The sequence below is a fragment of the Lontra canadensis genome, unplaced genomic scaffold (assembly GCF_010015895.1).
Source record: "Lontra canadensis isolate GAN:19392208 unplaced genomic scaffold, GSC_riverotter_1.0 scaffold4, whole genome shotgun sequence".
Lineage (NCBI taxonomy): Eukaryota > Metazoa > Chordata > Mammalia > Carnivora > Mustelidae > Lontra > Lontra canadensis.
In genome coordinates this window covers 54,716,360-54,734,052 of record NW_022630998.1, presented here as the reverse complement: position 1 = coordinate 54,734,052, position 17,693 = coordinate 54,716,360, and the positions used below count along the sequence as shown (strand labels likewise).

Sequence of the window (17,693 nt, the reverse complement as noted above, 5' to 3'; positions counted from 1 at the left end):
GGTAAATCATGAAATTTTAGAATACCCAGAAGAAAAAGAAGATTCCACAAGCTTCCAGAGAAGGGAAAAAATAGGTCATTCACAAAAAAATCAGTTATTACCAAAATGATCTTGGACTTCTCAGCAGCATTACCGAAAAAGAACACCTGGGGTAATGCCCATTAAATTTTAAAGCAAAATTATTTTCAATCTAAAGTCCTGTCCCCAAGCAATCAAGTATGAAGACAGACTAAAGCTATTTCAGATATGGGAAGCTCACAAAAATTTACCTTCCAGGTATGCTTTTTCAGGAAAGCCACTAGAAGCAGAGCTTCACCAAAATGAGAAAGTAAATAATAAAGCAGCAGTGATGGGATCAAGGATAGAAGACCTCCAACTCAAAAAAAACAAAAAAAACAAAAACAAAGGAAATTCTTAGTAATAGTGGAGAAATTTCCCAGATGACATTTGTCCACCAAGATGGTAAGCAACCAGTCCTGACTAAAACAGGCAAGAAGGGTCTGGAAGAACTTTCTCTAAGATGGAACCAACAGCATATTGATGTGTGAAAGTATTATGAGAAGAAATAAACAGGCCAGAATTTGGGGATGGAGTATTGATCATTATATTTTAAAAGAAGGAAATAAAAAAAAGACAATTACTAATGCCAGGGGAAAACAAAAGCTGGGGAAGAAAAGTTCTCATTGTACACTTCATTGTGGATCAGTGATGCCTCAAAAATGTACACAATGACTACTGCTCTCATGAAAGTTTTAATACACCCAGGCTAGGAAGACAGGAGGTAGAAGAGTATATAGAAAGGTTAGAAAGAAAGACACAAGGTAGAAGGAAGAGTTAAATCTTGATTTTCCACAATAGGAAGTCAATGGCTAATGCCTAAAATTGAAAAACAAAATTAAAAATGATTGTACTAGCACTAAGATTAAAGATCTTTAAGAGAGACAGACTTCTTTTAAAAGAAACAACTGAAACAGTTGAAAGTAAGCCTGTTCAAAGAAGAGAAATTTATTTTTATATATTTTTTATTTTAATAAGCTTTACAGACCACTGTCTCTATGTACTAAGGCCATATACATCTGTCAGAAATCAAAATTTAATTTAAAAATTAAGTAGCTAGGGGCACCTGGGTCGCTCAGGCCCCTGCCTTCGTCTCGGGTCATGATCTCAGGATCCTGGGATCGAGCCCCACATCGGGCTTTCTGCTAGGCAGGGAGCCTGCTTCCTCCTCTCACTCTCTCTGCCTGCCTCTCTGTCTACTTGTGATCTCTGTCAAATAAATAAATAAATAATCTTAAAAAAAAAATTAAGTAGCTAAACAGAAAAAAAATTTCCTAAAAAATGAAGACGGGGGGGAAGAAAAAGGATGAAGTTAAAAGTAAAGCACCACACAAAGAGAACTGTAACTACAGTATTTCAAATGGCCGGTGCCAGGAAACATCATTAAGTTCTCTGTGCTTTGCACATGCCCACTTTATAGGTCTACATGCCATCAACGTTACAGGTGGGATGTTCAAGTTAAACGAATTGCTAAATAAGTCTCCTATTTCTTGCCATAAAATTATTTATCTTTAATACAGCTCCAGGCTTTATTATAGAACTCAGTACTAATTAACACCATGAAGTCTATTAACTGAAAGGTTTTCTCCTAAAGCAGCCTTCAGAGGATAGCCTATCACATACAGTGTCAATCATGTTTTTCTGAATAGTCTTCTTTACATCTTGGACCTTCTGTCCTTTAAATCCATCCACCAACATTACCTAAAAGGATGAGAAGTGGGGGGAAAAAAACAGACAAAATGATTAAAATTTGCTTTGTGTTTCCTCCAAACTTTTCCTAACTAAATTTATTTCCATCCACAACCAAGATATTTTTAGTGTGAAATTTATCACACTTATAGTCTTAAGTTTTTATTCTGCCATAGCTTAGATAACTAATATTTATAATACACTTGTTTTTCTTTTGGAGTAAGTAGGATAGCTATCAGGAACATGATTAGGAAGGAGTCCTCACTTCTTTCCCACTTCTCAGATTTCCATTTGGAGCTAATTTCAATATGCTCACTCATCTCATTCCTGAAGGCTTTGGGAAAATGAACTGAGTATATGCAGCTCAGCCCCATCTAGACTTGTTTCCAACTATGCCTGCTGCCAGTGAGCATTTTCCTTTGCTTGGCCATATGATAAACCTGGCCCTTGAGACGCCTGGGTGGATCAGTCGTTAAGCTCCTGCTTTCAGCTCAGGTCATGGTCTCAGGGTCCGGGGATTGAGCCCCACATTGGCTTGATCCTGCTTAGCGGGAAGCCTGCTTCTCCCTCTCACACTCCTCCCGCTTGTGTTCCCTCTCTCACTGTGTCTCTCTCTGTCAGATAAATAAATAAAATCTTTAAAAAAACAAAAAAACCTGGCCTTTACGGAAGGCCTGATTTTCAACTCCGCCTTTTACGTAGTGAGGAAATTTAATTCTAGGGCTAAGTATTAGCTTGCCCATTGTTGTCACAGATCTAAGCCACACAATCCCCTTCTAGGTGGCACTCTGATCTTCAGCTATGTGACTCCTGTTTCTCTCTGAAATAGCTTCTATCCTAAATGGAAAAGACACAAGTTCTTTTTTTGACCTTCCAACCCTCTAACATGCCAAAATGCTTTTTATATATTTAATTCATCATTATGAAATTATACTTATTGATCATTATGGTACAGTGGTTAAGAGCACAAATCCCAGGGGCACCTGGGTGGCTAAGTCAGTTGAGTGTCTGACTCTTGATTTCAGCTCAGGTCATAATCTCAGGGTTTTAAGACTGAGCCCTGCCTCAGGCCCTGTGCTGCGCATGGAGCTTGCTTAAGATTCACTCTTTCCCTCTCCCTCTGTTCCTCTGCTGACCCCGTTTGCATACACCCAAGCTCACTCTCTCTCAAATAAATAAATAAATAAATAAGCAAGCAGGCACAAATCCTAGAACCAAGCTGACCAGTATGAGTACCAGTTCTGCCACTGGCTACCTATCTGGTTGATCTCAGGTAAATTACTTAATATCGGGGTGCCTGGGTGGCTCAGTGGGTTAAAGCCTCTGCCTTCAGCTCAGGTCATGATCCCAGAGTCCTGGGATTGAGCCCCGAGTTGGGCTCTCTGCTTAACAGGGAGCCTGCTTCCTCCTTTCTCTCTCTGTCTGCCTCTTTGCCTACTTGTGATCTCTGTCTCTTAAATAAATAAATAAATAAATAAATAAGGAATCTGGAGGGACGCCTGGGTGGCTCAGTCATTAAATGTCTGCCTTTGGTTTAGGTCATGATCACGGGGTGCTGGGATCAATCCCCGTGCTGGGCTCCCTGCTCAGAAGTATGCTTCTCCTTCTCCCTCTGCCCCTCTCCCTGCCTGTGCTCTTTTTCTCTCTCATTAAATAAATAAAATCTTTAAATAAATAAATTAAATAATTAAAAAATAAATCTGGAAACGGAAGAACACAGTCTCATATAAATCTCTCTCAAATCAGTATATAGTTGAAACCATATTGAATTTTTCTATTTTTTTCTAAATCATTACAACAATTACAGAGCAAAACTTAAAAATTATTACTTACACCATCATAAAACCCTTTCAGATATAACTTCTCCTTTGCTTCTGCAAGTTTTTCTCGGTCATTCTGGCTTTGAACTTTCAAAGCATCACAAATGGTTACAGCAGAAAGATTTCCAAAACCTGGAATTTCAATGATTGGCACCTGCAAAGAACAGCATGTCAGGAACTTATTCACACTGAATGAACACAAAAAACACCCCATGGGGCATAATCCTTTTGCCTCTACAGTCTAATGAAGTCATTTCAGATTTTATATATCATTACAGAAGCACCACACATCAGGTAATCACAGTGACTAACACCCAGCTGTGAATTTGTCCTCCTACTCTCCTCCATAGGAACTACCCAAATTCTCTGCACCAAGCCCCGAATTGTCCTTCCTGCACTACAGAACACACCTTCTCCAGCTCACAACCCTACACTGGCATATAATTAACTAAATAATAAATTCTGAAACTAGGAAATGATGTAAACAACTAAATTTAAGGATGGTCTTATTCATGGTTTATGATGTCTTCCAGATTCTTCAAGAAAGTTATTTGCTAGTGATTAAAATGTTTTTGTTCTCCAGGCATTAATATGAAAACATAGCCATTCATGACTAATATGGCAAAAATTTTGTCTTTAGAAGCTTGAAAATTGGCCATACTAGCCAAGTAAGTGATTATAATTATGGTGATGCTAAGAAAGTCATTTATTCCAGAATTACAGGTGCTAGGTTCTAAGAAAATGCTTATCGTTGGTCTTTTTCTCACTCCTAACTGCCACAGCAGATATCAAATTAAAATAAGTAAACTTACACAAACTCCCTCTCATTTTTATATTTACCAACCATAAAATTTTGTTACAAGGAAAATGTTAGCTCTTTTTTCACTGATAAAGAGAGGAGTATAACTATTCTGAATCTTCCATGTACTCACCGGCTCAAATGGCAAGACCATGTCATCTCTAATTCCATACTTTGTTCGTAAGGCCTACAAAAAAATTTTGCAAATTAACACAATGATCAGCACTTTACTGGCAGAATCATTAAGAGAACCAACACCAAAACTTTTTAAAATTATTTGTTCTCCTCTCCACACAGAGAATTTTAAAAATTTTACCAAATATCTCAAGAACAGACCTATGACTTTCAAAAACTCAACTGCTTAAGTTCAAACGAATGGCTTAAATGAAAAATAATTCATACACACACACACACACGAAAATGAGGTTCATACCCTAGGTTGCAATGAAAATGTGAATATCAGAAAACTTTTTTTGAAGTTTTATGAAACCCATCAAAACAGATTAAAAAAGAAAAATCACATGATCCTACCAAGAGATGCAAGAAAAGCTTTCGACAAAATCTAATACCCATTCATGATAAAAACTCCTAATAAACAGGAACAGATGCAGACCTTCTGAACTTCATAAAGATTATTTACAAAAAATTTACAACTCATATCATACTTAATGATGAGAAACTCAAAGCTTTCCCACTAAGATCAGGTATGAGGCAAAGATGTCCCCTCTCGCCGCTTCTTTTCAATTATCATTCCGAATGTCCTTGCCAAAAGAAATCAATAGAAAAAACTCCTGGAACTAATAAACAATTATAGCAGGTTGCAGGATACACAGTTAATTATACAAAAGTATACTAAGAATGTATTAAGAATGAACAAGTGGAATTCAAAATTTAAAACATAGTATCATTAATATTAGCACCCCCCAAAATTAAATACTTAGGTACAAAAAATACTAACACATACATAAGATCTATGTAAGAAAAACTATGAAACTCTGTGAACAGAATAAAAAAATCTGACTAAATGGACAGATACATCATGTTCATGGACTGGAAGATTCAGTATCGTCAAGATGTCAATTCTTCCCAACTTACCTACAAATTCAATACAATCTCAACCAAAATCCCATCAAGTTATTTTATGAATATCAACAAACTTATTGCAAAATTTGCAAAAGGCCAAAAATTATCAAATCAATACTGAAGAACACAGTTAGCTTCTGGCTTCAAGACTTCCTATAAAGTTACAGTAATGAATACAGTGTGGTACTTACAAAAGAAAAGAAAATTGTTCAGTGGAACAACAGAGAGGACAGAAACAGACCCCAAAAATATAAGCAACTGATCTTTGACAAAGGAGCAAAGGCAATACAATAATTCAAAGACAGTCTTTTCAACAAATGTTACTGAAGAACTGGACATTCACATGCAAAAAAAAAAAAAATGAATCTAGACACAGACCTTAACTGTCATAAAAATTAACTCAAAATGGATCAGAGACCTAGATGTAAAATCAAAACTATAAAATTCCTATGAGATAACGTAGATGAAAACTTAAATGACCACAGGTACGGTAATGCCTTTTCAGATACAAAGACACAATCCGTGAAAGAAATAATAAGCTGCACATTATTAAAATCAAAAACTGCTCTGCAAAAGACAGGTTCAGAAATTAAAAGACAAGCCAAAGATTAGGAAAAAATATTTACAAAAGACACATCTGATAAAGGACTATTATTCAAAATATACAAAGAATTCTCAAAACTGAAAAGAAAACAAACAATCCGGGTCACCTGGGTGACTCAGCTGGTTAAGCACCTGTCTGCCTTTGGCTCAGGTCATGATTTCAGAGTTCTGGGAGGGAGCCCCACATCAGGCTCCCTGCTCAGTGGAGAAAGTGGTTCTCCCTCACCCTCTGCCCCTCCCGCCCAACTCGTGTGTGCACACCCACTTGCGTATTTGCGCTCTCTCAAAGAAATAAATAAAACCTTAAAAAAGAAATCTGATGTTTGAATGAGCCAAAGACTTTGACACACCTCAAGAGAAGAAGATACATAGCTGGCAAATAAGTGTATGAAAAGACCACATCATGTCATCAGGAAAATGCAGATTAAAAGACACAGAGAAACCTCAGATGCACATGAGTAGTTGAAAGAAGCCAATCTGAGAAGGCTACATACCGTACGATTCTAACTATATGACATTCCAGAATAGGTTAAACTGTGGAGACACTAAAAAGATCAGTGATTGCCAAAGGAAACAGGGGAGAAAGATGAACAGAAAGAAAGAGCACATGGGATTTTTAGGGCAATGAAAATACTCTATGATATTATAATGATGAATCTGTGTCATTATACAGTTGTCCAAACCCAAAGAATAACACCACCAAGAGTGATCCCTAAGGTAAACGATGGACTTCGGTGTATGATGATGTGTCAATGCAGGTTCATCATGGTAACGAATGTACCTCTCTGGTGGAAATTTTGACAATGGAGGAGCCTGTGCATGTGTGGGGGCTGGGAGTAAATGGGAAATCTCTACACCTTCCTCTCAATTTTACTGCAAACCTAAAAGTGCTCTAAAAGTTTTTGAAAACAAGATTCTATGAAATATTATACTTAAAATTAAAACAAAGGAAAATACATAAACATCAAGAAACAAGGCAGAGATAAGAGTTCAAAGATACATGGTAACTTTTTAGCCTAATTTCACAGTTCAGTGGTACTTAATTAGATGATTTAAGAAGAAATAAGAACATAAAACTCAGATACTCACTTGCTTTTTCTTCAGATCTCTGAGGGCAGCGAAATCATCAGGGGAGTCAGAAGGAACACTTGTGACCACACCAGTGCCTTACATAAGAAAGTGTGGCATTAGTACCATCAGAATGCAATTTCCAAAGTACATCTAGAAAGAAAGAAACTCTTTACCTTTATCTTCCTTGATGGTGAGCATTGGAAGAACATAGATCACCTTATTAGATGCTAAAGGTGCAGAAAGTGATGCACCAAGAATTTCCTATGGAACAAAAAAATCAACACAGAGGTGAAAACATGTATTTTATCCATTAAAATTTCAAACAGTGTTAATATTTTTAAGCCCTGAGAAGCTAGTATTCAAAAATAAATGAAGTAGAACAAAACACATTTTTATACATACTAGACTATACATCATTATAAATAATGTGGTGTGGTAGGTTGTCAGGAAATTAGTACACTAACATATTGTTTGTGACAGTGCATTCCTTGAGGAAAACAATACAAGAGCCATAGGAAGAGATACAAAATGTTCACATAACCTGGACCCAGCAATCCAATCCTAGGAATTTAGCTCAGAGAAAAAAAATAACTTTTCCCCTTTGAGCCCGCCCAATGTTGTGTTAACTGTAACAGCAAACCTGGAGACAGCTACAACTTTAAAAAAGAGAAAAATCATTTAACAAAATGAGATAGCAACAAAATAAAATACTGTATAGCCATTTAAAACAATGATTACGAAGACCAATTTAACAAAAAGAATATAACCAGTTTCTCTTTATAAAAAAAAAAAAAATCCAAAGATTCAACAATACGGAGCCCACACTCTCAGAATGGCAACAAAGAGCTTGCAGCTGCTTGTTGAGCCAAGGAATGCGCTGTCTCAGTTTCACACAGTTCCCACCCATCCACTGTATTCATAAAGCAGCTACTTAGAGTCACATGGATGAAGGCTAAATATCATGACAGTTGTAAGGGCTGAAAACTATTTTTTAATTATACCACACACTCCAGAATCTGCTCAAGTTTACATGCAAAGAAATTGTGTTAGGAACAGAAAAAAATCTGTGTTATTCACACAATTCCAGAAAACGTCTCAGACAGAACTCAAACATCAGTAACTAATGAGATGCAGCAGCACTGCTTATACAGAAAAAGACAGGAACCTATTGCAATATCCATTATAGAGAATGGCTAGATAAACTGTGATAGAGCCCAACAATGGAATACCATGCAACGGTGAAACAGAAGATACAAGGAAGCTCTGTGCTGTTAAGGCAAATACCAAGACATAATTAAGTAAAAAAGAAAGCAAGACGAAGAACAATGTGATGAAGTATACTGCCTTTTGTATACGAAAAAGAGGGCGGGGTGCCCGGGTGTCTCAATTGGTTAAGCATCTGTCTTTTGATTTTGACTCAGATCATGATGTTAGGGTGGTGGGATTGAGCCCTGAGTCAGGCTCTGCACTCAGTGGGGTATGTGCCTGAGATTCTCTCTCTCTCTCTCCCTCTCCCTCTGCCCCCTGCTTGTGCCCGTGCGCTCTTTCTCAATCTCAAGTGAATAAGTAAAATCTTTTTAAAAATAAATAAATTGGGGTGCCTGGGTGGCTCAGTCATTAAGCATCTGCCTTTGGCTCAGGTCGTGACCCCAGGGACCTGCGATCAAGCCCCACATCGGGCTCCCTGCTCAGCGGGAAGCCTGCTTCTCCCTTTCCCAGTTGCCCTGCTTGTGTTCCTTCTCTCACTGTGTCTCTCTCTGTGAAATAAATAAATAAAATCTTAATAAATAAATAAGTAATAAGAGGAAGAAAGAATATAGCTATGTGAAATATTTCTGGAAGGATATGTAAAACAGTGATTTTAGTGACTGCCTATGGAAGGGGAAACTGAGTGACCAGTGATGTACTTTCTATTTTGTCTTTTGAATTTTGAGTCCTGCTAATGTGTAACAATCCAGTCCAAAAGTAAGTTGGTTTACAAAATATGCAAGAAATAAAAGGTCAATTCAAAAAAGAACTAAGATAGTATTCTACCCATCTTTTTCTTTTAAAATGTTATTTATTGGGCTGCCTGGGTGGCTCAGTTGGTTAAGCATCTGACTCTTGGGTTTTGGATCATGTCATGATCTCAGGGTTATGAGATTGAGCCCCACATTGGGCTGTGCTCAGCACAGAGTCTGCTCGGGATTCTCTCTCCCTCCTTCTCCCTCTGCCTCTCCTGCTCATGATCTCTCTCTTTAATAAGTAAATAAAATCTTAAAAAATAAATAAATAAATGTTAATTATTAAGACACCTAAGATCAGCATTTACCAAAGGGAATAAAATATACTCTGAAGTACTGATAAGTAAATAAACTGTAAAGATGAAAGCTACATAATCATCCAGACTTAGTTACTATCAACCAAGATTCTTCAGGAAAAAAATGGCTGCAATTCTACACCAGGAATGTAGGTAGTCATCTTCTATTGCAGCCATTAAATCTCTTGGGGGAGGACAGTCTGTGTTTTTCAACCAGGTACTTACTGAACTGAAACATAAGACTCAAAAATGCTATGGTGATATGGTCACACAATGAATACTCCACTGCAGTAAGAAAGAACAAAACCACTCCTACACACAACATGTATGAATCTCAAAGACCTAATTCAAGCAAAAGAAGTCAGACACAAAAGAGTACAGATTATATAAGTCTGTCTATGCCATACTTGAATGAAAAGTTCAAGAACAGCAACTAATCTTTGGTCTTAAATCAGAGCAGTGGTTACCTTTGCAGGAGAAGGGTGAGTACTGACTCAAGATGGCCAAGAGTGCACTTTCTAGACTATTAGAACTGTCCTATATCTTGATTTGGGTGGGGCTTGCATGAGTGTACGCACATATAAAAATGCACCAAAATACAAAAGATAGAATTTACACACTGCGTTGTATATGTACCTTAATTTAAAGGATGTTTTTCAATGTCCTTTCCTCAAGTGTTACGGCTGTAATTTTCCTCTCAGTTTAAGCACTAAATTAAAAAATCTCCTACCCAACTCACCTCTCCCATTAATTCCTTAACAACAGGCACCACCCCGTTGTGTCTGGTAAAGCCCTGGTATGACATATTCCTGGCAGCTCTTTGGGTACAGATGAATATATCACCATTCACCGTCTCAAACCCAATGTACTTCATATCAGGGCGAACCCAACAGTTGGTCTGTCCAAACATGGTCTCAGGTCTGAGAGTAGCAGCGACCAAGAAAATATTTTTCCCTTTCAGGCCACTAAGGAGAAAAAAATACATGTTTATGCAAAAAAATGCTGTGGATTCTATCACATTTATCTGTTATTTCAAAAAGAGCAATAACTGTTTGGTAACCTACCTTAATTTGGGTGGGTATGGATCAAGCACTTTTAACTTGATTAAAGTATATTCCTGAGGTCCCACACCCTAAACAAATAAACAAAACAAAAATTTGAGAGGAAAAAAAGACTTGGATTAAACCCACTAATCTACATGAGAGATCTGAGTCAATTTTTTTAGATGGATTCTCACATTGTTAGAATAATTCTTTCTTCCAATGAGGAAACTGCCAGTCGGGAGATGACTATATTCACACAGAAGTCTAATGTGGGGGCGCCTGGGTGATTCAGATCATTAACCGTCTGCCTTCGGCTCAGGTCATAACCTCCGGATGCTGGGATAAAGTCCCATCGGAAGGGCTCCCGGCTCAGTGGAAGTCTGCTTGTCCCTCTGCCTCTCCCCCCTGCTCGTGCTCTCTCTCTCTCTCAAATGAATAAATAAATCTTTAAAATATAATAAAAAATAAATAAAGGTCTAATGTGAAAGAAGTAACTTGAAAGAGGTGCCTGGGTGGCTCAGTCAGTTAAGCGACTACCTTCAGCTCAGGTCATGATCCCTCTGCTTCTCCCTCTCACTCTGCACCGCAATCCCTTCCAGCTCATCCTCTTTCTCTCAAATAAATAAAAATCTTAGGAGAAAAAAAGGACTTGAAAGACCACCTTCCCACCCCACACCAGCTTAGAACCCATAAAGGAAGCCCAGATACTACTAAGTAAAAACACAGTTGGCTAAGAGCTCACTTAAGAATGGAAGACGGAGGAAAAATTTAGAGTAATCACCCAAAATGGTGTTTACCAAAATGGGAGTCAGAATATGTAATCAAACAATCCTAAAGAGCAGGCAGGCATCAAAGAAATACCCTGGACCTGAGATTCAGATGATGTGCATTCAAAACCTAACTGAGGCTATTACTAATGGCTTCACCCAAGGGAGTCACAATCTCTCTGAGCCTTCATTTCTTCATCTGTAAAATAACTGTCCTGTGACTCACATGGGATTGTCTGCGGAACACATAAGACAATGAACAAGAAAATGCTTTGAAAAACTATGACATACTATTGGAATTTAGGATACTGCTGTGGTGTTGACTACATTAAAACTTAACAGAGTCAGTAAACTGGGTCTTCCAAATTCAAAATTCTGATCAACTCTCACTTCTATGAGACAAGTTGCATCATAATTGAAAGCTGTCTTTGAAAAGCAGTCACTAACAAACGCATTCAGAGATGGCAATAGAGGAAGATGCAGCAGAGGGAATCCTAAGGTCAGATTCTGTCACTGTTACTGATTCACTGTGCTAGGGCTTTAGGTAAATCACCCTGGCTTCACTCAAGTATTACAAGGAATAATGCTATTAATGTGTCTCACAGGAATGTAGAGTGACCTGATGTCATGCATGGCTACAAGTACTTTGGAAAGAGGCAAGTAGGCACATGATCAGAACAAGTATAAACAGAATCTGTGTACATCAGTTAGCCACATATCTCATTACCTTGCCCCATGCTCTCTTATTTTAGAACAGCGTATTCTCCAAGCAGCGCTTCGCAAACATTAGTCTGCATGTGAATCTTACTGAGAGCATATTAGAGACAGATTTCTGGGCTCCACCCCAGACCTTCTGAAACAGCAATTTGGGGGAAAGGCTCAAGAATGTGCTTCTGTATCACAAGCATATACAGCTGGTCGTTAGCACCGCTCTTGGAGTAACAAGGTGGTACACAAGACGCAGACACCTACAGTGTCATTGTGCCTCCCTCTTCACAGTCACCAGAATACACCTCAGCAATGGAATATTTTAAAATTATTTTGGGGTTTCTGGGGCACCTGGGTGGCTCAGTGGGATAAGCCTCTGTCTTCAGCTCAGGTCATGATCTCAGGGGCCTAGGATAGAGCCCCGTGTCGGGATCTCTGCACAGCAGGGAGTCTGCTTCCCCCTCCCTCTCAGCCTGCCTCTCTGACTACCTGTGACCTCTCTCTGTCTGCCAAATAAATAAATAAATAAAATCTTTTTAAAAAAAAATTTATTTTTAGGTTTCTGATCTACTCTGTTAACTCTATGGCTATATTATGAATTATTATAATAGCTACTCTATGTCACAAATAATTACCTCTCCAGTTTGTCTATCATGATCCATGCAAGGCTGTCCGTCTTTTGGAGAGTAAATGGTATACCTAAAAAATAAAGAGTAAGTGACAAATATTATTATAATATACAAGTTTTACCCTAACATATTTGCCTTTGTTGCTAATATCTTTCAGTACTTCTTCTAACTAAAACTTCTAACTGAACAAATGTCTGTATCAATTATTTATGCTTTTATGAGTAGTTGCCAGCCTAGTTATTTAATGAAACTTTTCTGCCTTCAACAAAGGTACCCCTGAAAAATATGCACTAAACTTGGCTTTGTGGTATGAAACAAGATTATGAAATATAATCTCAATTATGAAATACAAGTAGCTTTTAATTAATCCACAGAATCAAGGAAGAATCTTTTTTTTTTTTTAATTATTTATTTATTTATTTGTCAGAGAGAGAGAGGGAGAGAGAGCGAGCACAGGCAGACAGAATGGCAGACAGAGGTAGAGGGAGGAGCAGGCTCCCCGCCAAGCAAGGAGCCCGATGTGGGACTCGATCCCAGGACGCTGGGATCATGACCTGAGCCGAAGGCAGCTGCTTAACCAACTGAGCCACCCAGGAGTCCCTCTTTTTTTTTTTTTAAAGATTTATTTATTTATTTGTCAGAGAGAGAGAGCAAGCGAGCACAGGCAGACAGAGTGGCAGGCAGAGACAGAGAGAGAAGCAGGCTCCCCGCCAAGCAAGGAGCCCGATACGGAACTCGATCCCAGGACACTGGGATCATGACCTGAGCCAAAGGCTGCTGCTTAACTGACTGAGCCACCCAGGCGTCCCTGAATCAAGGAAGAATCTTAAACAATTTATAGGAAAAAAAGGATAAACTAACACATAAATAAAATTATTTTTGAACATGGCTGGAAATACTGAACAGCATAGAGGAAGATAAACCATAGGAGACTCTTAATCACAGGAAAAAAAACAGGGTTGCTGGAGAGGAGAGGGGTATAAGGATGGGGTAACTGGGTAATGAACATTAAGGAGGGCATGTGATATAATGAACACTGGGTATTATATTTTTTAAAAAAGCCAAAACTCCCATTCTCCCTGTTTTTATTTGTCATAACAGTAAGCAGCTCAAAGGCATTAAAATACTGTTAAGACAAAAAGGGAAACAACGGAGACGTGAGAACAAAAAGGAAAAATTTATAATGGGAAAAAGAAGGCTATCTATCAAGCAGTGAAATACAATGCAAGAATTATAATTCTTGCTTTATTATATCAAAAGATAACAAACTTACCGCTTCCCAAATTTTATTTTGCTTCTTTCTCTTAATGTTAAAAACTGCCACCTGACAAATGAATCATAGTAAGGATTAACATCAGTGGTGATGAAGGAACGACGCCAATCTACCTATAGAAAAGATAAAAGGTAATTTTTGAGAAATTTATAGAGTTTCTATGAATAAGAATTCCCATGAACCAATTATTTACTCTTTCGCTCTTTATGTTTCAACCTATAATTATATCAAACATTTAAAAGAAAACAACTTTCAGGTTCTATTAAATATATAATTATATTAACTTGTGTTTAATTTGTCAATTTTGAAACACACATAGTCATATAATAAGCATACAGGGATTACAACAAATTAAGAAAGAACACTTAAATAATACCTTTATGTATTCCTAAATATATAAGCTAAACTTTGGCTTCTTCATATTCTTTGAATGGAATTCCCTTTTACTAATTGCTATTAACAAATATTCCAATACAACAAATATTAAAGTACTTCACTGCTTACATCAAGGTCCATAACAATAATGGTACCAACTCATTAGTGCAATACAGGTAGAACACATTATTCTAAATTAAGAGGTGGTCCAAGTCTCATATAATCATAAACACAATGTATTCTTCACATTTTCTTAAACTATGGGGGTAATGGACATACCTTCAAACCCATTCTCTTCAGATCCTGAATAGCCAGTGGTGGGAAATAATCAAGCCAATGTTCTGCTTCAGAAAATTTGACTATCTCTTCATCAGACAAACCAAGGGATTTCATAATGCCCCACTGATATTTAGAAGATCCAGCTTTAGCAGCAGCTTTACTCTGAAAACAACCAGTAAAAGCAAACTCCATCAAGATCAACCAAAAATTGGTTAGCAAATTCTAGGACTGCAATAATTTTAAGGGAATAATTTGATTTGGCAATTTTCTACATTCCAAAACATGCTGTTGGTATGTCAGAATACTAATGAATTTAGATGTACAGTTTTTACAAATTTTACAGTCTAAAACTAAGACTCTGATATGAGAAATAATTAAATCACTGGAACCATAAAGAATTATCATCAAAGATAAGATGTCAGCACCAATCTCTATTTCCTTTTTCTAATACCACATGTATCATTTTTTAGTTACAAATAAGCTACTAACTAAGAGTTTTCTCTTTTTCTAACATTTACCAGTATCAAAAAGGCAACCAAAGATAGAAGAGATTAAGGAGACATACAAAGGAGAAATGACAAGTAAATGCAATATGGAAGCTTGGATTGGACCTGCAAACAGAATAAGGATGTCAATGAAAATCTGTTGTAAGTCAAATGAAGTTTGCAGTTTAGTGAATAGTACTGTTCAAATGTTAATATCTCAGTTCTGAGGACTATACATGGTTAAATAAGGGGAACTGGATGAAGATTATGAGGGAACTCTGCTCTACCTTGCAATCCTTCTCTAAATCTAAATTACTTCAAAATAAAGTAAAAAGGGGCAAAAGGCCATCAAAACACCAGATAATTTTTGACTTTGTCACTTTTTTAAAATTACTGAGTACTTTTTATGTGTCAGGTACTGGGAATACAAATATAAATTAAACAAATGTAAGTTTGAAATTTCAACCAAAATAAATACTAGTCACCACCAAACCTTTTTTCCTTTAGCTTTATCCTTAATTATTACATCTTCTATTTTAACATTGATTTCTTCCTCCTCTTCTTCTTCATCTGGAAAATCAGGGGGGCAACCATAAAGCTCTATTTCTCTTTTCAGCTTATCAGCACATGCCTATAACAAACACAACATTAGAGTGAAGTTTAACATTCAAGGTAGAAACAATTTTTTTGGTATTTCTTTGGCTAACTACAATTGACTGAGATTTTCTACAACACATCTATACACATGTGATTCATTACAGAAAAATCAAATGATATAATATATGTGTGCAAAAATTCACTGATTTATAAATTAGTATTTTTACTTCATTTATTCAGCAAGTATTTATTCAGCATTCAAAGTACTCAACGTAGTATACTGTATGTTAGGCATCAGAGGCACCAAGATATATAGGATATAGTGTTATCATTTTAAATAACATGAATAATAGTATTTCTCAATTTAAAGATGACTGTCTTTTATCTTCTCTCATCATCTCAAGCCTCCAAGGCAGACAGGAGGCATTAGGTTAGAAAACACGCGGAACGCCTGGGTAGCTCAGTCAGTTACGTCTCTGCCTTCAGTTCAGGTCATGATTCCAGGGTCCTGAGATCGAGTCCCGTGTGGGGCTCCCTGCTCAGCAAGGAGCCTGCTTCTCCCTCTCCCTCTGCCCTTCCCCCTGCCCATGCTCCCTCTCTCTCTCTCTGACAAATAAACAAAATCTTATAAAATTTTTAAAAATAAATAAGTTAGAAAATGCACACTGAGAGATGAAGGGGTTTATCCAAGGCTATACAACCTGTCAAAATATGCCTTTCGATATGGTACAGAAGATTTATACCTCACAATATAGTATTCTTGTCAGAATATTTCATTCAAATCTCATCATGAAGAAACAATCGGAAAACTCAGATGATGGGGCATTCTACAAAATAACTGGCCTAAACCCTCAAACAATATCAATGTCATGACAAACTAAAAGAAACCAAGAAGAACTGATAACAAAATCCAATGTGTGATCCACAGCACACAAAGTAAAAAACCGCCAGAAAGAACATTCTGGAACAACTAGAAACATCTGACTAGAGATTAGATGAAGATAGTAATATTATATGAATGTTAAATTTCTTGGATGAGTCAATGAGACAAAGATACATACTAAAGTACTTGGAGGTGGCACAACATGGTGGGTGCAACCTACTTTCAGTGAGTTTATAGACAGAGAAAAAAGTGTGCACGTATTACATGTGTGAACTAAAGCAGTTATGGCAAATGGTAACAGTTGGTAATGATGTGTGAAAGGCATATGGTGTTCATTCTCCCAACATTTGCATCTTTTCTGCAGGTGTGACATTTTTCAAAATAAAAGGATGGAGAAGCAAAAAAAATGGCAGTTACATTTCCCAACCCTCTTGCATTTCGGAAATCCTTTCAACTCTAATTGTCTGGCCCCATCTTTATTTGGAATGATTACTAACACACATTTATGACAAATGAAGACCTTTGTAAACATGACGAACATATGATATGACAAAAACCAGAAGCTAATACACATTAAAAAAACTACTACTATATGCTGATATGCTATATATCACAAGTGCATAAAATATCATGCTATTTTACTTGTTAATAGTTACAATCTAACTTGTAATATTAATACGTAAGTTCACCAACAGAGATATCAAAATTACTTAGCAATCACTTAGACCTTAATGTGTGTCTTCTATGCACTTCTTCAAGTATCTTCTAAAAATTAATTTTCACAATAGTAAATTCAACGAATTTCAAAAAACACTGCAATATGATACCTAAGTATTTGAAAATCCTATTTCAAGCTCTTAAATCGGACATTACATTTGCTTTAAGCTAAAAAGAGTAGAAACCAATCCCAAAAGCAATCTTACCTTAATAGGCATTCCAGTACAGTGTAAACCAAAGGGAAACAGACAAGTTTTTCCTTTCAGTCTCTGGTATCCTACTGCAAACTACAGAAAGCAAACTAAATTTAAATTACAAATTCAAATGCTAGACAAATACATAATGTTGACATTTCACAAAGATTATCAGCTTAGTTTTCCTCTTCCTCTCCTTCTTTAGAAGAAAGTCATTCCAAAATTCTGCCCGCTATTCCTTTTTTCTGTCTTCTCACCATCCTAGGAATTACTTATTACATACCACATATGCAAATTAAAGAATATTTAATAGAAGTAAAAT

The 17,693-nt window shown here is 36.9% G+C and overlaps 1 protein-coding gene across 2 annotated transcripts in view; it reads right to left on the bottom strand.

The window, feature by feature from the left end:
- Positions 1 to 17,693, bottom strand: part of LARS1 (leucyl-tRNA synthetase 1) — a 68,863-nt gene that overhangs the window by 38,142 nt on the left and 13,028 nt on the right. For both annotated transcript variants that reach the window (XM_032850834.1, XM_032850841.1), the window contains 12 exons: positions 17,384 to 17,464; positions 15,474 to 15,611; positions 14,496 to 14,657; positions 13,842 to 13,954; positions 12,575 to 12,638; positions 10,486 to 10,553; positions 10,161 to 10,386; positions 7,296 to 7,383; positions 7,141 to 7,217; positions 4,499 to 4,552; positions 3,580 to 3,720; positions 1,681 to 1,758 (listed from right to left, as the gene is read on the bottom strand). In XM_032850834.1, coding sequence (XP_032706725.1) covers positions 1,681 to 1,758; positions 3,580 to 3,720; positions 4,499 to 4,552; positions 7,141 to 7,217; positions 7,296 to 7,383; positions 10,161 to 10,386; positions 10,486 to 10,553; positions 12,575 to 12,638; positions 13,842 to 13,954; positions 14,496 to 14,657; positions 15,474 to 15,611; positions 17,384 to 17,464 — 1,290 coding nt within the window. The remainder of the gene's footprint in view (positions 1 to 1,680; positions 1,759 to 3,579; positions 3,721 to 4,498; positions 4,553 to 7,140; positions 7,218 to 7,295; positions 7,384 to 10,160; positions 10,387 to 10,485; positions 10,554 to 12,574; positions 12,639 to 13,841; positions 13,955 to 14,495; positions 14,658 to 15,473; positions 15,612 to 17,383; positions 17,465 to 17,693) is intronic.